This window comes from Palaemon carinicauda, chromosome 3 (assembly GCF_036898095.1).
Source record: "Palaemon carinicauda isolate YSFRI2023 chromosome 3, ASM3689809v2, whole genome shotgun sequence".
Classification (NCBI taxonomy): domain Eukaryota; kingdom Metazoa; phylum Arthropoda; class Malacostraca; order Decapoda; family Palaemonidae; genus Palaemon; species Palaemon carinicauda.
The window spans coordinates 159509819-159525214 of record NC_090727.1 but is presented as its reverse complement, the minus strand read 5'-3'; the positions used below and the strand labels follow the sequence as shown (position 1 = coordinate 159525214).

General features: G+C 40.1%; 1 protein-coding gene across 1 annotated transcript in view; it reads right to left on the bottom strand.

The window, feature by feature from the left end:
- The window catches only part of LOC137638727 (exosome complex exonuclease RRP44-like), a 95956-nt gene that overhangs the window by 22064 nt on the left and 58496 nt on the right, over window positions 1–15396 (bottom strand). The window contains exons 12-13 of the mRNA XM_068371054.1: window positions 5034–5120; window positions 2232–2452 (exon numbers count right to left, since the gene is read on the bottom strand). Coding sequence (XP_068227155.1) covers window positions 2232–2452; window positions 5034–5120 — 308 coding nt within the window. The remainder of the gene's footprint in view (window positions 1–2231; window positions 2453–5033; window positions 5121–15396) is intronic.

Below are 15396 nucleotides of genomic sequence, written 5' to 3'. Positions count from 1 at the left end.
ACAGACGGTGTGACTGCCTGATGCGGTACCGCTTTGCCTCTCTTAGGAGGTGAGCAGTCGTCGGAAGACTGCAGCGAGTCCGAACTGACCCAGTGGCTACAACTGGGCCGTTGGACTTGCGCGGAAGGGACCGACTTGCGCTTAATAAGCTGCGAGACCTTGGTCCATGGTTTCATACGAGAAACCTCTTCCGCAGACGAGAAATAAATGGGCTCTCTCGTCTTTGTGTGGGTGGGGCGATCTTGGGTAGATACGCCCGAAACCACGGAGGGAAACGTCTGTTCGTTGATCAAGGCCTGACGAACCCATAAGTCGTTCGACATTACTTCTCCCCTGGGCTTGGGAGCTTGCAAGAGGTCCCGGACTAGGTGAACGACAGGCACGAACAGACGAACCCTCGGACGCAACACTGTAACACTTTGCGCATATCACTTTATCACTTTGATTTTCTGTTTTGCACTTATTTCACTGAAATCGAAACTTTTACTGATTTCTACCTGAAACACGCAATTCTACCCTAATTTAAAAGGTAGTAATTGCGAAATCAGTCGTATAATGCAGCTCATTAATACTAGCAAAAAACAGAAAACATATATAAAGATAAAAATTTCAGTGGCTGGGAAAGAGACTAAACACTAGTTCAAATAAACTACGTTTACAATCTCTCACCGCACATAGCCTGGGGACAAGAATAAAACCCTAGAAACGTTTTACCTTCTTCCCCGTACAGCGACTAGGGACGAGAGTAACGCGAGAACAACGTTACCCACTTGAACGGAACGTTTTCTCTCCTCTCTCTCCCTCCGTCTCTATCTCTCTCTCTCTTTCTCTCTTGATTTCGCACCTAAGAGAAGAGCCCAATTATATATCGTCAAAAAAAACATGTTATTTGACTAAAGGAAAAAAACTGAAAGGTTTTCCAATAAAAAGTTCCTTTAATTTAGAATTTAAAACATTAAAGCTAAGAAAGAATGAACAAAACGTCAGAATCGATTTACTCTTACTGCAAAGTGAAACCGTGATACACTCTCTCTCTATCGTAACGATAGAGCGCATGTTGAACGTCCAGAACGTCAACAACTGCGTAGTCTAAAAAACTAAACGTTAGTTCATCTTTGAAAACAGTGCGAAGACTATCAAAGAAATTCTTTCATAAAACATTAAATTTAAAAAGTTTTAAATTCTTTAAAGGCTAAATACGATATAACGGGCTCAACGTTGATTAACTTCGGTTCCAAGTTAGGACCGCCTACTATCAGGAAAGGTCGCATATAAACAAAACATAAAAATTATCTTTATATGTTTATAATAAATGGAAAGTTAATCGAAGAGGCCTAATAAAGGCGGAGAGATATAAAATATATAGATCTATAACGTGTTAAGCAAAATTACTAAAAACCTAAACACACTTCCGTCTAAGGGAAGGGTCGGCCATTTAAAAGTGAAAGAGAGTCCATACTCTCTTTGTCACCCTAATTAAATCTATCCAAAACGAGTTCAAGTTTTGAGATGAAGATAAAACACCTGCATAGCGAAAGCTCAAAACTAGAATAGTGTACTTCACCAAATAGTTGTGAAAACAAATCCAGTTAGTAACAGCGTATTAGAAGGTCTTGCCGGTAGCCCGACAGAGAGAAAATTGGTTCTGTGTTTACATTGAGTACTGAGTACCTGCTAGACAGATGGCGCTGTTGATGTACACCCCCTACCTGCATAGCGATCGCTGGCGTATTTTGAACGTAGAGTTTTCTGTCGAGCAACAGAGTTGCAGCCTATATAATCACCGGCTAAGTTTAATATTGAAAAATCAAAAATTTGCATTATGAATCTAGACCACAGCATATCTCATTTGAAAAATTTTCTAACAGCACATTTCACAAAATGCAAACCGTTTCATGAATATCAATGAAACTTCCAGTAGGACAACCTAAAATGAAAATAACTACCAAATGAAATCTTATTAAAAAGCTGTTCAGTGCTTCAGTGCATGCTTCTCACAATAATGAATCTGATACATTTGTCAGAAAAGTAGTAGCCAACATGTTACCTTTAAACCTTTTTTCATAACTTTTGATGGTGCACTAACCTCTAAACCAAATCTTTACTAAAAGTATAGTTTGAATATCAGAAGGAAAACATGTTTCAGGCTATAGAAAAACTGCAGATTAATCTATTAGGGAATATTCATAGGTTTAAATTCTAATAAATTCTCAAAAACCTTTTACCGGTACCTTCTGATTGGTGATGTAAAGTGAGTATAAGTAGGTGTAGCTAGACCATAATGCATATACTCCTCAGGTTCTAAGGTTCCAGAGCAGAAATACACAGCCTGCATCATGCACCTTGTTGTCATGATTCGCAGCATACTGTTGAAGAAGGGGTTGTCCTCTCTTGTTGCCTTATTCAAGCTGCTGGCTAAAGTTTTGTTGCTACTGACATCCAGTGTGATGTTCTAGAAAGATAAAAGGTTATCAAAAAAGCTTGAAGTAATACCAAACCTATTTAAACAATTAAATTTAATTCAAAGTTACACCATTCAAATACTGTAACTGGCTATGACTGCTGGTGTAATTATAGGAGAATTTAACATAACCAATCAAAATATATCTGCATTTGAAACTTTTCAAAACAAGAATGGGAAGTATATGACATAAAGACACTGAATCTAGGAAATATAAGTAATCAATAAAGATGCACATGAGAAAAAAATAAATTACTATACATATACTAGTGAAGCCCTTGGCATCAATAGGCGTAGGAGGAGATGATGATGATGATGATGATACTAGTGTATCAAAGACCCAATTAACTTGGAATATAAGAGATGCAAATTGAATAGAAGTCTAGGGTAGACAAAGCATTGATAAAAATTATGTTCTTTATCCATTATCAAAATAAGTAGCGCATTAAACTTAAAAGTAAATAATTCGAGATGCAATGTAAATAAAAATGTATTGTAAAACATTCATTTAACAAACATTAAGCTTCCTTAGGGTAGTGTTCTTGGCCCATTACTTTTCATACTATATACACATGACATGTGGTTTGGATTTGAAAACAAGCTTGTTGCATATTCCATCTCTTGAATATAGATCCGGAGTTGCTGAATCCCTTGATGGAGATCTAGCTAAAATTAATGCATGATGCAAATTATGGTTCATGAAGTTGAATCCTGACAAAATTCAAAATATGATTGTAAGTAGGTTGAGGACAGTGGCTCCTCAACATCGGGATCTCAGCATTGATAATGTTTCTTTAACTCTGTATGACTTTTAACATTTTAGGTATGATTCTTGACAGAAATTTTACTTTTGAGGAATACATTGGGTTTTTCTCTTCTTGAATTGCACAAAAAATTGCCTATGAGAAAGTCTTTCAAGATTTTCGGTGATCAATCTATTCTGAAATTTGTTCTCCTGTCTAGTCTTCAGCTGCTGAATCTTATATTAATTTGTGGGGCTGGAAATTACAGTCTATTAAATTTCTTATTCCTGATCTAGATATTAATCTCTGGCACCATCATTTAATTAGTTCAATATGTATGTTGCATAAGATTTTTCATAATTCTGACCATCCTTTGCATTCAGATATTCCCAGACAGTACCATCCTGTTCGTAAAAATAGATATGCAATTAATTCTAATAGTCCTGTCTCCATAATGAGGCTCAAAACGACATAGTATTCTTGAAGTTTTATTGCAGCTGTGGTTTATCTTCCTAATTAGCAAGTTGAACTGGTGGAACTTCAAAAGTTTAAACTTGCAGCAAATATTTCTATGTTGAACAGGCTGACTTAAGTCTCTTTTTATAGTCTATATATGAAAGATATGTTTTAATATTATTGCTGCTCTTGAAATATTTTTTTAATCATTCATTACTTCTCTTATAGTTTCTATATTTCCTTATTTCCTTTCCTACTGGGCTATTTTTTCTTATTGGATCCCTTGGGCTTACAGCATCCTGCTTTTCTAACTAGGGTTGTAGCTTAGCAAATAATACGATTAATAATAATAATAATGCAGATACAGAAGACAGGAGCAAGGTGGATGGATTCATTCAGTTAGTTTTTATTTATGTTGCTTTAGCTTTTTCATAATTTTGATCATCCATTGCATCTAGATCTTCCCAGACTATGCCATACTGTTTGTAATAGTAGGAATGCAGTTAATTCTAAATCTTGCCTTCATATGACTCAACACTACACAATATTCCAGAAGTTTTATTCTATGAGTGACCAGATGTTTGAAATGAATGAATGATTTGAAGTTTTCTGGCATCAGATGCATGGAATGATCTTTTTAACATTGTAGTTGAATTGGTGGAATTTCAGAAGTTCAAACTTAATGCAAATGATTTTCTGTTGAATATGTCAGCATCAATCTCATTTTATGGTTTAAAAATGAATTATCTATTTAATGTTCTTACTCATCTTAATATATTATATAATTTGTTTTATGTCTAATTTATAGTTTATTTGTTACTTCTCTATTTCCTTCCTGCACTGGAGTTTTCCTTGTTGGAGCCATGAAGCTTGTAGTTATAGCATTCTGCTTTTCTAGTAATAATATGAGGACTTTGGATCTGTTACCATTAATGGCTTGAAGCCTTTAATGAGCTCTCATCACCACATAACTTCTTTAAACAGATAATCATCATTATCATCATACAATCAGAAGTGGGAAAAATGAAAGTAAGAGTACATATAAAAGTAAAGAAATTGTTTGATTAACTTGCTCATTGCATGTTTTATGACAGTGACATAAAAGACCAAAGCCCTAATGTCATCACACTTAAAATCTCAACTTTGCTACACAATTTTTCTTATAAATAAAATTTTCAATATTTTGATAGCGTTTCATTTAGAATAAATTAGTTGATACAGAAATACTAGATGTAAATAGAACATAAGAGTATTAACATAAAAAAGCCGTAAAACTTCTGCTACATCCTTACCTTTTGTGTGCTTTTCTATGGTGTATAATGAAAAGACAATAACTTGATATAAAGTATATATGTAAATAATTTAAAACTTACCTGACTTTTTGCTGCAGCTAACAATGGTTCAAAGTTGGATGCGGGTGGTGCTGGATGTCGACGCAACAGAGCACAGTCCGGAAAATGCTGTAATAAAAAGTTGTTTCTGAATACATATTTAATTCTAAAACTAATACAGTAATCTTTAAGGCTGGTATTTTATTACAGCTAAGTTACTGATATGATACTAATATAAAAAAATATAAAAATCATATGAATAAAACATACTCTGATCTATACACTATCAATAATGAACTTTAAAACAACCTATCTGGAAAATAAGTTTTACTACAATATTTAAATTTAATGTTTAATACTGTAAAAGTGCATGCTCTCTAATTTAATAAATTAAAAGGAAAACAGGAAAAAATACAATAAATTGTATATCTCGTCAATATGTTATTTTTATAATAAAATAAATTTTTGAATATACTTACCCGGTGATTATATAAGCTGCAACTCTGTTGCTCGACAGAAAACTCTACGTTAAAAATCCGCCAGCGATCGCTATGCAGGTAGGGGGTGTACAGTACTTCAACAGCGCCATCTGTCGTGCAGGTACTCAGTACTCAATGTAAACAAAGAACTCAATTTTCTCCTCGGTCCACTGCGTCTCTATTGGGGAGGAAGGGAGGGTCCTTTAATATATAATCACCGGGTAAGTATATTCAAAAATTTATTTTATTATAAAAATAACATTTTTCAATATTTAACTTAGCCGGTGATTATATAAGCTGATTCACACCCAGGGGGGTGGGTAGAGACCAGCAATAAATGTTTACATTATTATGAGCTAAGGATTTTTTATTTTATTTTAGCAGTTATCAAAATAACAAACTTAAAATAAATAAGTACCTGGTAAGGAAGTCGACTTGAACAATTACTCTGCCTTTTTAAGTACGTCTTCCTTACGGAGCCTCGCGATCCTCTTAGGATGCTGAGCGACCCCTAGGAGCTGAAGTATCAAGGGTTGCAACCCATACAACAGGACCTCATCAAAACCTCTAATCTAGGCGCTTCTCAAGAAATGACTTTGACCACCCGCCAAATCAAGTAGGATGCGAAAGGCTTCTTAGCCTTCCGGACAACCCAAAAACAATAATAAAACATTTCAAGAGAAAGATTAAAAAGGTTATGGAATTAGGGAATTGTAGTGGTTGAGCCCTCACCCACTACTGCACTCGTTGCTACGAATGGTCCCAGAGTGTAGCAGTTCTCGTAAAGAGACTGGACATTCTTAAGATAAAAAGACGCGAACACTGACTTGCTTTTCCAATAGGTTGCGTCGATTATACTTTGCAGAGATCTATTTTGTTTAAAGGCCACGGAAGTTGCGACAGCTCTAACTTCGTGTGTCCTTACCTTCAGCAAAGCTTGGTCTTCCTCATTCAGATGGGAATGAGCTTCTCGTATTAACAGTCTGATAAAAATAGGATAAAGCATTCTTTGACACAGGCAAAGATGGTTTCTTAACTGAACACCATAAAGCTTCAGACGGGCCTCGTAAAGGTTTAGTTCGTTTTAAATAGAACTTAAGAGCTCTTACAGGGCATAAGACTCTTTCTAGTTCATTTCCAACCATACGATAAGTTTGGAATATCGAACGATATTGGCCAAGGCCGAGAAGGCAGCTCGTTTTTGGCTAGAAAACCAAGTTGTAAAACATGTAGCCATTTCGGATGAGAATCCGATGTTCTTGCTGAAGGCATGAATCTCACTGACTCTTTTAGCTGTGGCTAAGCATACCAGGAAAAGAGTCTTTAAGGTGAGATCTTTCAGGGAGGCTGATTGTAGCGGTTCGAACCTGTCTGACATAAGGAATCTTAGTACCACGTCTAAATTCCAACCAGGTGTAACCAAACGACGCTCCTTCGTGGTCTCAAAAGACTTAAGGAGGTCCTGTAGATCTTTATTGTTGGAAAGATCTAAGCCTCTGTAACGGAAGACTGATGCCAACATGCTTCTGTAACCCTTGATAGTGGGAGCTGAAAGAGATCGTTCTTTCCTCAGATATAAGAGGAAGTCAGCTATTTAAGTTACAGAGGTACTGGTCGAGGATACGGATACTGACTTGCACCAGTTTCGGAAGATTTCCCACTTCGATTGGTAGACTCTAAGGGTGGATGTTCTCCTTGCTCTAGCAATCGCTCTGGCTGCCTCCTTCGAAAAGCCTCTAGCTCTCGAGAGTCTTTCAATAGTCTGAAGGCAGTCAGACGAAGAGCGTGGAGGCCTTGGTGTACCTTCTTTACGTGTGGCTGACGTAGAAGGTCCACCCTTAGGGGAAGTGTTCTGGGAACGTCTACTAGCCATCGAAGTACCTCGGTGAACCATTCTCTCGCGGGCCAGAGGGAAGTAACTAGCGTCAACCTTGTCCCTTCGTGAGAGGCGAACTTCTGCAGTACCTTGTTGACAATCTTGAACGGAGGGAATGCATATAGATCTAGATGTGACCAATCTAGGAGAAAGGCATCTATAAGAACTGCTGCTGGGTCCGGGATTGGTGAGCAAAATATTGGGAGCCTCTTGGTCATCGAGGTTGCGAAGAGATCTATGGTTGGCTGGCCCCAGGTGGCCCAAAGTCTCTTGCATACATCCTTGTGGAGGGTCCATTATGTTGGAATTATTTGTCCCTTCCGACTGAGACAATCTGCCATGACATTCAAGTTGCCTTGGATGAACCTCGTTACTAGTGATATGTCTAGACCTATTGACCAGGTGAGGAGGTCCCTTGCGATCTCGTACAACGTCAGAGAGTAGGTCCCTCCTTGCTTGGAGATGTACGCCAAAGCCGTGGTGTTGTTCGAGTTCACCTCCACCACTTTGCCTTGAAGGAGAGACCTGAAGCTTTTCCAGGCCAGACGTACTGCCAGTAGCTCCTTGCAGTTGAAATGCATTGTCCTTTGACTCGAGTTCCATATTCCCGAGCATTCCCGACCGTCTAATGTCGCACCCCAGCCTACGTCCGATGCGTCCGAGAAGAGAACGTAGTTGGGAGTCTGAACAGTCAGGGGAAGACCCTCTCTTAGGTTGATAAAGTCCTTTCACCAAGTCAGACAAGACTTTATCTTTTCGGAAACCGGGATCGAGACCGCTTCTAGCGTCTTGTCCTTTTTCCAGTGAAAAGCTAGATGGTATAGAAGAGGACGGAGGTGTAGTCTTCCTAGTGACACAAATTGATCCACGGATGACAGCGTCCCTACCAGACTCATCCACAGCCTGACTGAGCAGCGTTCCTTCTTCAGCATCTTCTGGATGGATAGCAGGGCTGGGGGCTGATCGTCTTGTTCAGCAACGTCCTCATCAGAGGGTTCCTCATCCAAAAATGATGAGGAAACGGCAACGGAGTGGGCAACGTCTGACTCGCTGAATCCGGTCGCACTGGTGGATGCGTGACGGAGCCGGACGCAATATCATGGAACTGCTGCACAGTCTGTGAACTGTCAACAACCATGGGTGCGCGAGGAAGCACAGCGTCAACCCGAAACTGTCTAGACCGTCTGGGTTGTGCAGTCAACACCCTACCGGGTTGCTGAGGTTGACGCACTGCATCACAACAAGTCACCTCTGCTGGTTGTTGAACGGCCTGAACGTCAACAACCACCTCCGAGCGTCGCTTAACGTCAACGTGCGGCTGGAAACCCACACTGGGTCGCATCGGTGGAGGAACCACCTCAACTGGCAGACGCGAGTAGGTTACCTCAGCGTCAACAGGGCGCACAACCGACCGGTTGGAAGGTTGTTGGCCAGAAGGTTCTTCTCCGCATTTAAGTCCTCTATCAAGGACGCAAGCTTGGACTGCATGTCTTGCAGCAAAGCCCATTTAGGGTCTACGGGAGCAGGTGTGGCAACAGACGGGGTTAGCGACTGAGGCGGAACCGTTTACCATCCCTGAAAGCCTTGTTATGCGTGACATAATAGTACAGCAAAACTTCAAAGGCTCGACAACAGCTGAGAAGTTGACCTGTAAACAACTTGGAGCGTCTCCTGGCTAGGCGCCAGGGAGAGTCTACCAGAATTGAGAAGTCTATCTGGGCAGAGGCATGAACTCCCAAGCCGAGAACTTCTCTCGTGTCATATCAGACTCTCGCTCTATAAACCAGTTTAAAAGAAGGGAAAGCAAAGGCTGTATCCCCCAAACTCCTCCTGGTGAAAAACCAGTCGCCTAGCCAACGTAACGCTCTCTAGGAGAGCGAGAGAGCACTAGCTTAAAAACAACGGCTTCGAAGTAGCTAGGCCTAGTGTAAGTTCTGACGTTTAGGCGAACGAGGAGCAGCAGTTACAAGATCCGGACGAAGATCCTTAAAAAAATCATCATGATTTAATTAAAGTCCATAGGAGGCTAAGCAGCTTAAGGCTCCTCTCCATCTGACAGAGTCCTCAAGGGAATATCAGTAGGAGGGAGAACAGCAACTTCCTCATCTACAGGAACCTTGTCCGATAAAAGCTGAGTCTCTCACTGGTGCATTAGTAGCGGACCAGAACGCAACGTCATGTAACTGCTTGACAGTCTGTGAACTGTCAACAACTGAACTGTCAACCACAACAGGTGCGTGAGGACGTTCAGCGTCCACTCGAGACTGCTTTGACTGCCTAGACTGAGCAGTCAAAACAACTCTAGAATGCGGAGGTTGACGCACAGCGTCAAAACAAGTCAACTCCGATTGTTAGTGAACGTCTAGAACGTCAACAGGAGCATCAGCCAGTGGCCTAACGTCCAAATGCGGCTGAAAAACCACACGAGACCGCATCGAGTGTGGTTCTAAACAACCTGACTGACGTGACTAAGCTACGCCAACGTCAACAGTAAGCACAAAGGAACGTTAGGTTGGCTGAAAGCCAGGATATCGATGAGATAAACGGCTAGACTCAACGGACTAATCGGCAGAATAGTCTTCCATAAGGGAGGCAAGCATATACTGCATGTTTTGCCATACAACCCCTTAAGGATCAACGGAAATGGTTGTGGTAATAGACGAGGGTAACGTCTGTGACCGCAACACTTTGCCTACAAAAAAAGACTTTCGGAGTCTGTGTTACGCTTTTGTTAGGCGGCGAGCAGTTATCCGATGACTGCATAGGGTCAGAGCTGTCCTAATGGCTGTAACCAGGACGCTGGACCTGTCCTGAAAGGACTGACTTTCGCTTAAGGGCTCCGAAACCTTGTGACAGGTTTCTTATGCGAAAAGCCTTCGGATGACGAGGAGAAAAAACGTCTCTCTCGTCTTATGGTAGGGGAGATCTTGGTAAGATACACCCGATACCATAGAGGGAAACGTCTGTTCGTTGATCAAGGCCTCTCGAACCCATAAGTCGTTCGACATTACTTCTCCCCTGGGCTTGGGAGCTTGCAAGAGGTCCCGGACTAGGTGAACGACAGGCACGAACAGACGAACCCTCGGACGCAACACTGTAACACTTTGCGCATATCACTTTATCACTTTGATTTTCTGTTTTGCACTTATTTCACTGAAATCGAAACTTTTACTGATTTCTACCTGAAACACGCAATTCTACCCTTCATTAAAAGGTAGTAATTGCGAAATCAGTCGTATAATGCAGCTCATTAATACCAGCAAAAAACAGAAAACATATTTTAAGATAAAAAATTCAGTGGCTGGGAAAGAGACTAAACACTAGTTCATATAAACTACGTTTTCAATCTCTCACCGCACATAGCCTGGGGACGAGAATAAAAACCTAAAAACGTTTTATCCTTCCTCCCCGTACAGAGACTAGGGACGAGAGTAACACGAGAACAACGTTACCCGCTTGAACGGAACGTTTTCTCTCCTCTCTCTCCCTCCGTCTCTATTTCTCTCTCTCTTTCTCTCTTGATTTCGCACCTAAGAGAAGAGCCCAATTATATATCGTCAAAAAAACATGTTATTTGACTAAAGGAAAAAACTGAAAGGTTTTTCAAATAAAAAGTTCCTTTAAATTAGAATTTAAAACATTTAAGCTAAGAAAGAATGAACAAAACGTCAGAATCGATTTACTCTTACTGCAAAGTGAAACCGTGATACACTCTCTCTATCGTAACGATAGAGCGCATGTTGAACGTCCTGAACGTCAACAACTGCGTAGCCTAAAAAACTAAACGTTAGTTCATCTTTGAAAACAGTACGAAGACTATCAAAGAAATTCTTTCATAAAACATTACATTTAAAAAGTTTTAAATTCTTTAAAAGCTAAATACGATATAACGGGCTCAACGTTGATTAACTTCGGTTCCAAGTTAGGACCGCCTACTATCAGGAAAGGTCGCATATAAACAAAACATTAAAATTTATTTTTATATGTTTATAATAAATGGAAAGTTAATCGAAGAGGCCTAATAAAGGCGGAGAGATATAAAATATATAGATCTATAACGTGATAAGAAAAATACTAAAAGCCTAAACACACTTCCGTCTAAGGGAAGGGTCGGCCATTTAAAAGTGAAAGAAAGTCCATACTCTCTTTGTCACCATAATTAAATCTATCCAAAACGAGTTCAAGTTTTGAGATGAAGATAAAACACCTGCATAGCGAAAGCTCAAAACTAGAATAGTGTACAGTACTTCACCAAATAGTTGTGAAAACAAATCCAGTTAGCAACAGCGAATTAGTAGGTCTTGCCGGTAGCCCGACAGAGAGAAAATTGAGTTCTTTGTTTACATTGAGTACTGAGTACCTGCACGACAGATGGCGCTGTTGAAGTACACCCCCTACCTGCATAGCGATCGCTGGCGGATTTTTAACGTAGAGTTTTCTGTCGAGCAACAGAGTTGCAGCTTATATAATCACCGGCTAAGTTAAATATTGAAAATATTAGTTTCTTATTCAAGCAATGTTCTGAGATAAGTTTACTCAATAACTAGACAATGCATTGAGACTGAACAGGCTAAAGCTAAGGAAGGGAGCAACCTAACCTGTATCTCTGGATAAGGATAATACTGTAGTACCTTGACCTGATTTAGAGACATATCAAAAGCAAGGCCTTCCTGGAACTACAGATTTTTTTTTTATGTTTCAAGTTTATTTCTGCTACGAAAATGCTCTTATAATAAAACCCAATTAAAGAAATCAAATATTTACTAAAAGAATTTCCTATTATAATTAATGAATAATCTCTTTCAAGCATCAATACTCTATAGTGTCCCAGTGCATAGGCTAAGTCCATATTTACTGAGTGTAAGAGATTTTTAAATTTCTTACATCTATCCACCGTGCAGAAATTATACTGTATTCGGTAAACTTGGGTCTATGCTTTGGAATGGCAAAAAATAAAAATACTAATTTCATTATAAAAGTAGAAAATAAAATAATAAATACTACTATGTCAATAAGCTTTCTTGAATCCTCACGAATGAAAAAAAAAAAATTTTTTTAAAGTAATTTTTGTTTTTCATAACCATACAAACCCGATACCTTTAAAAGGAGTATGATATCAGTAAAGCTAGAATGGCAATTAATAGTAAACACAAATACAGTTGGTTGTCAAGAAGTGGGTAAGCCTTATTAACTGACTGGTAGAACAATCTTCACTTTGACCTTTGACCTAGGTGCATGCAGAGTGATTGAGAAATATGGTGTAACTCAAAAGGTCTCAGGTTTGTATAATTAGGAAAAATACAAATTTATTTTAAATTTGTGATTTGTTCCTACATGTAATGTAAACCATTGGCCTTTAATAAGAAAGCTTATCTTTTAGAGAGGAGGAATTCCCTATAACAAAAACTGGCTTGGTTATCTGACCCAGGAAATGTCAATGAACTTTTGTCCTAAGAGGAGCAACTCCTGAGCATGGGTTGGCCATTATCATAAATGGTAAGTCAATAAAGAATCTATATACTATAGGATATGTTGTCCAGTGTATCATCATTATATAATCAATGAATGTGTATGCAACAGGCATTGTCTACCTTTCCAGGAGGAAGGGGAAATACAGTACTTAAATATAATTCATAATAGTAAAGTCACTCTGGTGAATAGCTTACAGTATCTGCATCTAACATCTGGTACAGTAACATACTGTAACTGTGTGACTGCTGAACCCTAAGAGAGAGGAAGAGGACAGGAAAAATTGCCAGTCATGTTTACCTTTCACTCTGCAGGACTGATCAGCCTAGATAATCCTCAGCATGAGAAGCAAGTGCCAAAGTGTGACTTGTTTCATTCACTGATTTAGTCTGAGGATGTTCGAGAGGAATGTTCGTCCTCACCCAAGGGCAATCTTATACATTCTGGGATAGTACATATCAGAAAAATTTTTTCCCTAGGAGGAGGATAACGCTTAGACCTACGGTATTGTCTTTGCGCTTGGGCTGGGAGTCAGAGGCAGCATTGTACGAACCTGTCGAGACACTGTGAGGAGTGGATCAATCCTTCCGGGTAGATTTCTTTGGTTGAGGAGTTTTGGAATCAAAAGCCTGAGAAGCTGAAATTTCCTTAGTATGCTTGGATTAATGAGGAGGTCTTCTCTTTCGAAGCCTTAGACAATTTTACCCATAGGGTCCAAAGGTAAGTATTGTACTGTAGTCTGTTCCAAAAAAGCAAGGTCTCCACGGGACCACGACATTTTGAAAGGAGACGAGTGTTGTCAGGAAGGCTGGCCATGTATGGTCTTAATAGATGGAGATGAAGAGGTAGAATCTATAGTTTCCTTTCTGCATAACATTGAACGTGAGAAGTAGGAGTGAGATGATCTCTTGCCTGATCGTGGTGAATGTGAATGAGTTCTGGGATAACGCATATGCGAGGAGTCAATTACAGGATTTATGAGTCGCTCCAAACAAGGCCTAGAAGGGTAAGGACTCTTGTTTTCTGGGGGAGCAATATTGAGCAACACGAGACTTCCTCTCGAGGCGAGCAAGAATGGGAAGCAAGAGACTTTCTATCCCTATAAGAGGGCGAAGCACAAGATCTTGCTCGTGGAAAACAAGATATAAATGATTGGGGCAATTGTGCTCGTGGAGATCCAGACCAGGGAGTGATAGGTCATGCAGTGATTGTACTTGGTTTGTTCGTGGCTCACATGGAGACCAAACCAAAGAGTGTGAAGAGCCTGGCTTCTTCTTCTCCTTACAGCGAACAGGCAATTCCAGATGATAGGAAGAGTCGGAAGTGTTATTGGTAACCTCGTTCTTCCTCGCAACTCTCTTGGATGAGTGCTTGGTCACCAAACCATCTTAGAAGCATCCTGAGGCATGAGAGGAAATGAAGTCCTGACAAATAACACTAGGGATCGGTTTCTTACCATTCCGATCCCTGGAACCTTAAGCGTGAGCACTGGAACTTTGTACCAAACTCCCTTTGCAAGGGTTAGGGTTCGTTGCAACATTACTCCCTCACACAAAACCAGGTAAGGGAATTGTTCAAAATTTCACTTCTTTTGTCTTCCTAGGGGCAGCAGACGACAACTTCAAAGCAGGAGAATAGACTGGAGGAGAGAGGGGTTATTCATCTTTCTTCTTGCCCTACTTCAAAGCAATTGAGGGTTTCACATCAGTTGATGATCTTTCACCTCTGCAGGAGAAATTAGAGAGGAGGGAGCAACAGAATACTTATGGGCTCTGGCAGATATTAGCAGATGGGTAGCTTCAATCCCCAGTGAAGGCCACAGCTTACTCACACCCAATTCCTCACTAGAGTTGTTAACAAAAGATACAGTAAGGGGCTATGGTTGAGAGATAGAGAGGGGTGTATTGCCCCCGAATAGGGAGAGCCATAAATCTGTGCTTTTCAGAAACACTCTTGGAGGATCCGGAGCAGTCTCCCTTACCTCCACAGGCTTCCCCAGAGGACCCAACCTCGGAAGAAATCGGAGGGAAAGCAGCCAGCTTTGTTTCTAAAGGGGAGAAAAAAACAAAAAGATCTATAAGAGTTTCTCGTGCGTCAGTTTTGGGGTGCCCTCTCTTGTTAATGAATCCCTCTTAGGCTTCTTACTCTTCTTAACAAAATCGACCCACTTCAAAGAGGGCCACTACCTACACTCATCGCAAGTGGATGACTGCAAACAGTCATGTCCCCTACAAAAACTACAAAGTCGATGGGGGTCGACCATTGGTTTGGTCATGTAATGGCCTTCCTTACTTTGGCATAGCCTCATGTATGGCTTAGGGGTGTACATCAAAGCAACTATCATTCAATATAGAAAGAGAAAAATGTAAGATTAAATGGCCAAGGCATAGATGCAGCAGAGTATACATGTGCACAGCTTAGGCCAAAGTCAAAGTGAAGGTTACTCTACCTGTTAGGTGGGTGCCTGTTACCTGGTGTCCAACTATGTTTACCTTGTAAGAAAGTCTAATGGACGTTTCATCTTCACTCACACCATACTCCTATTAAAGATTGATGACTTGTATTATGCGTAGGAATAACT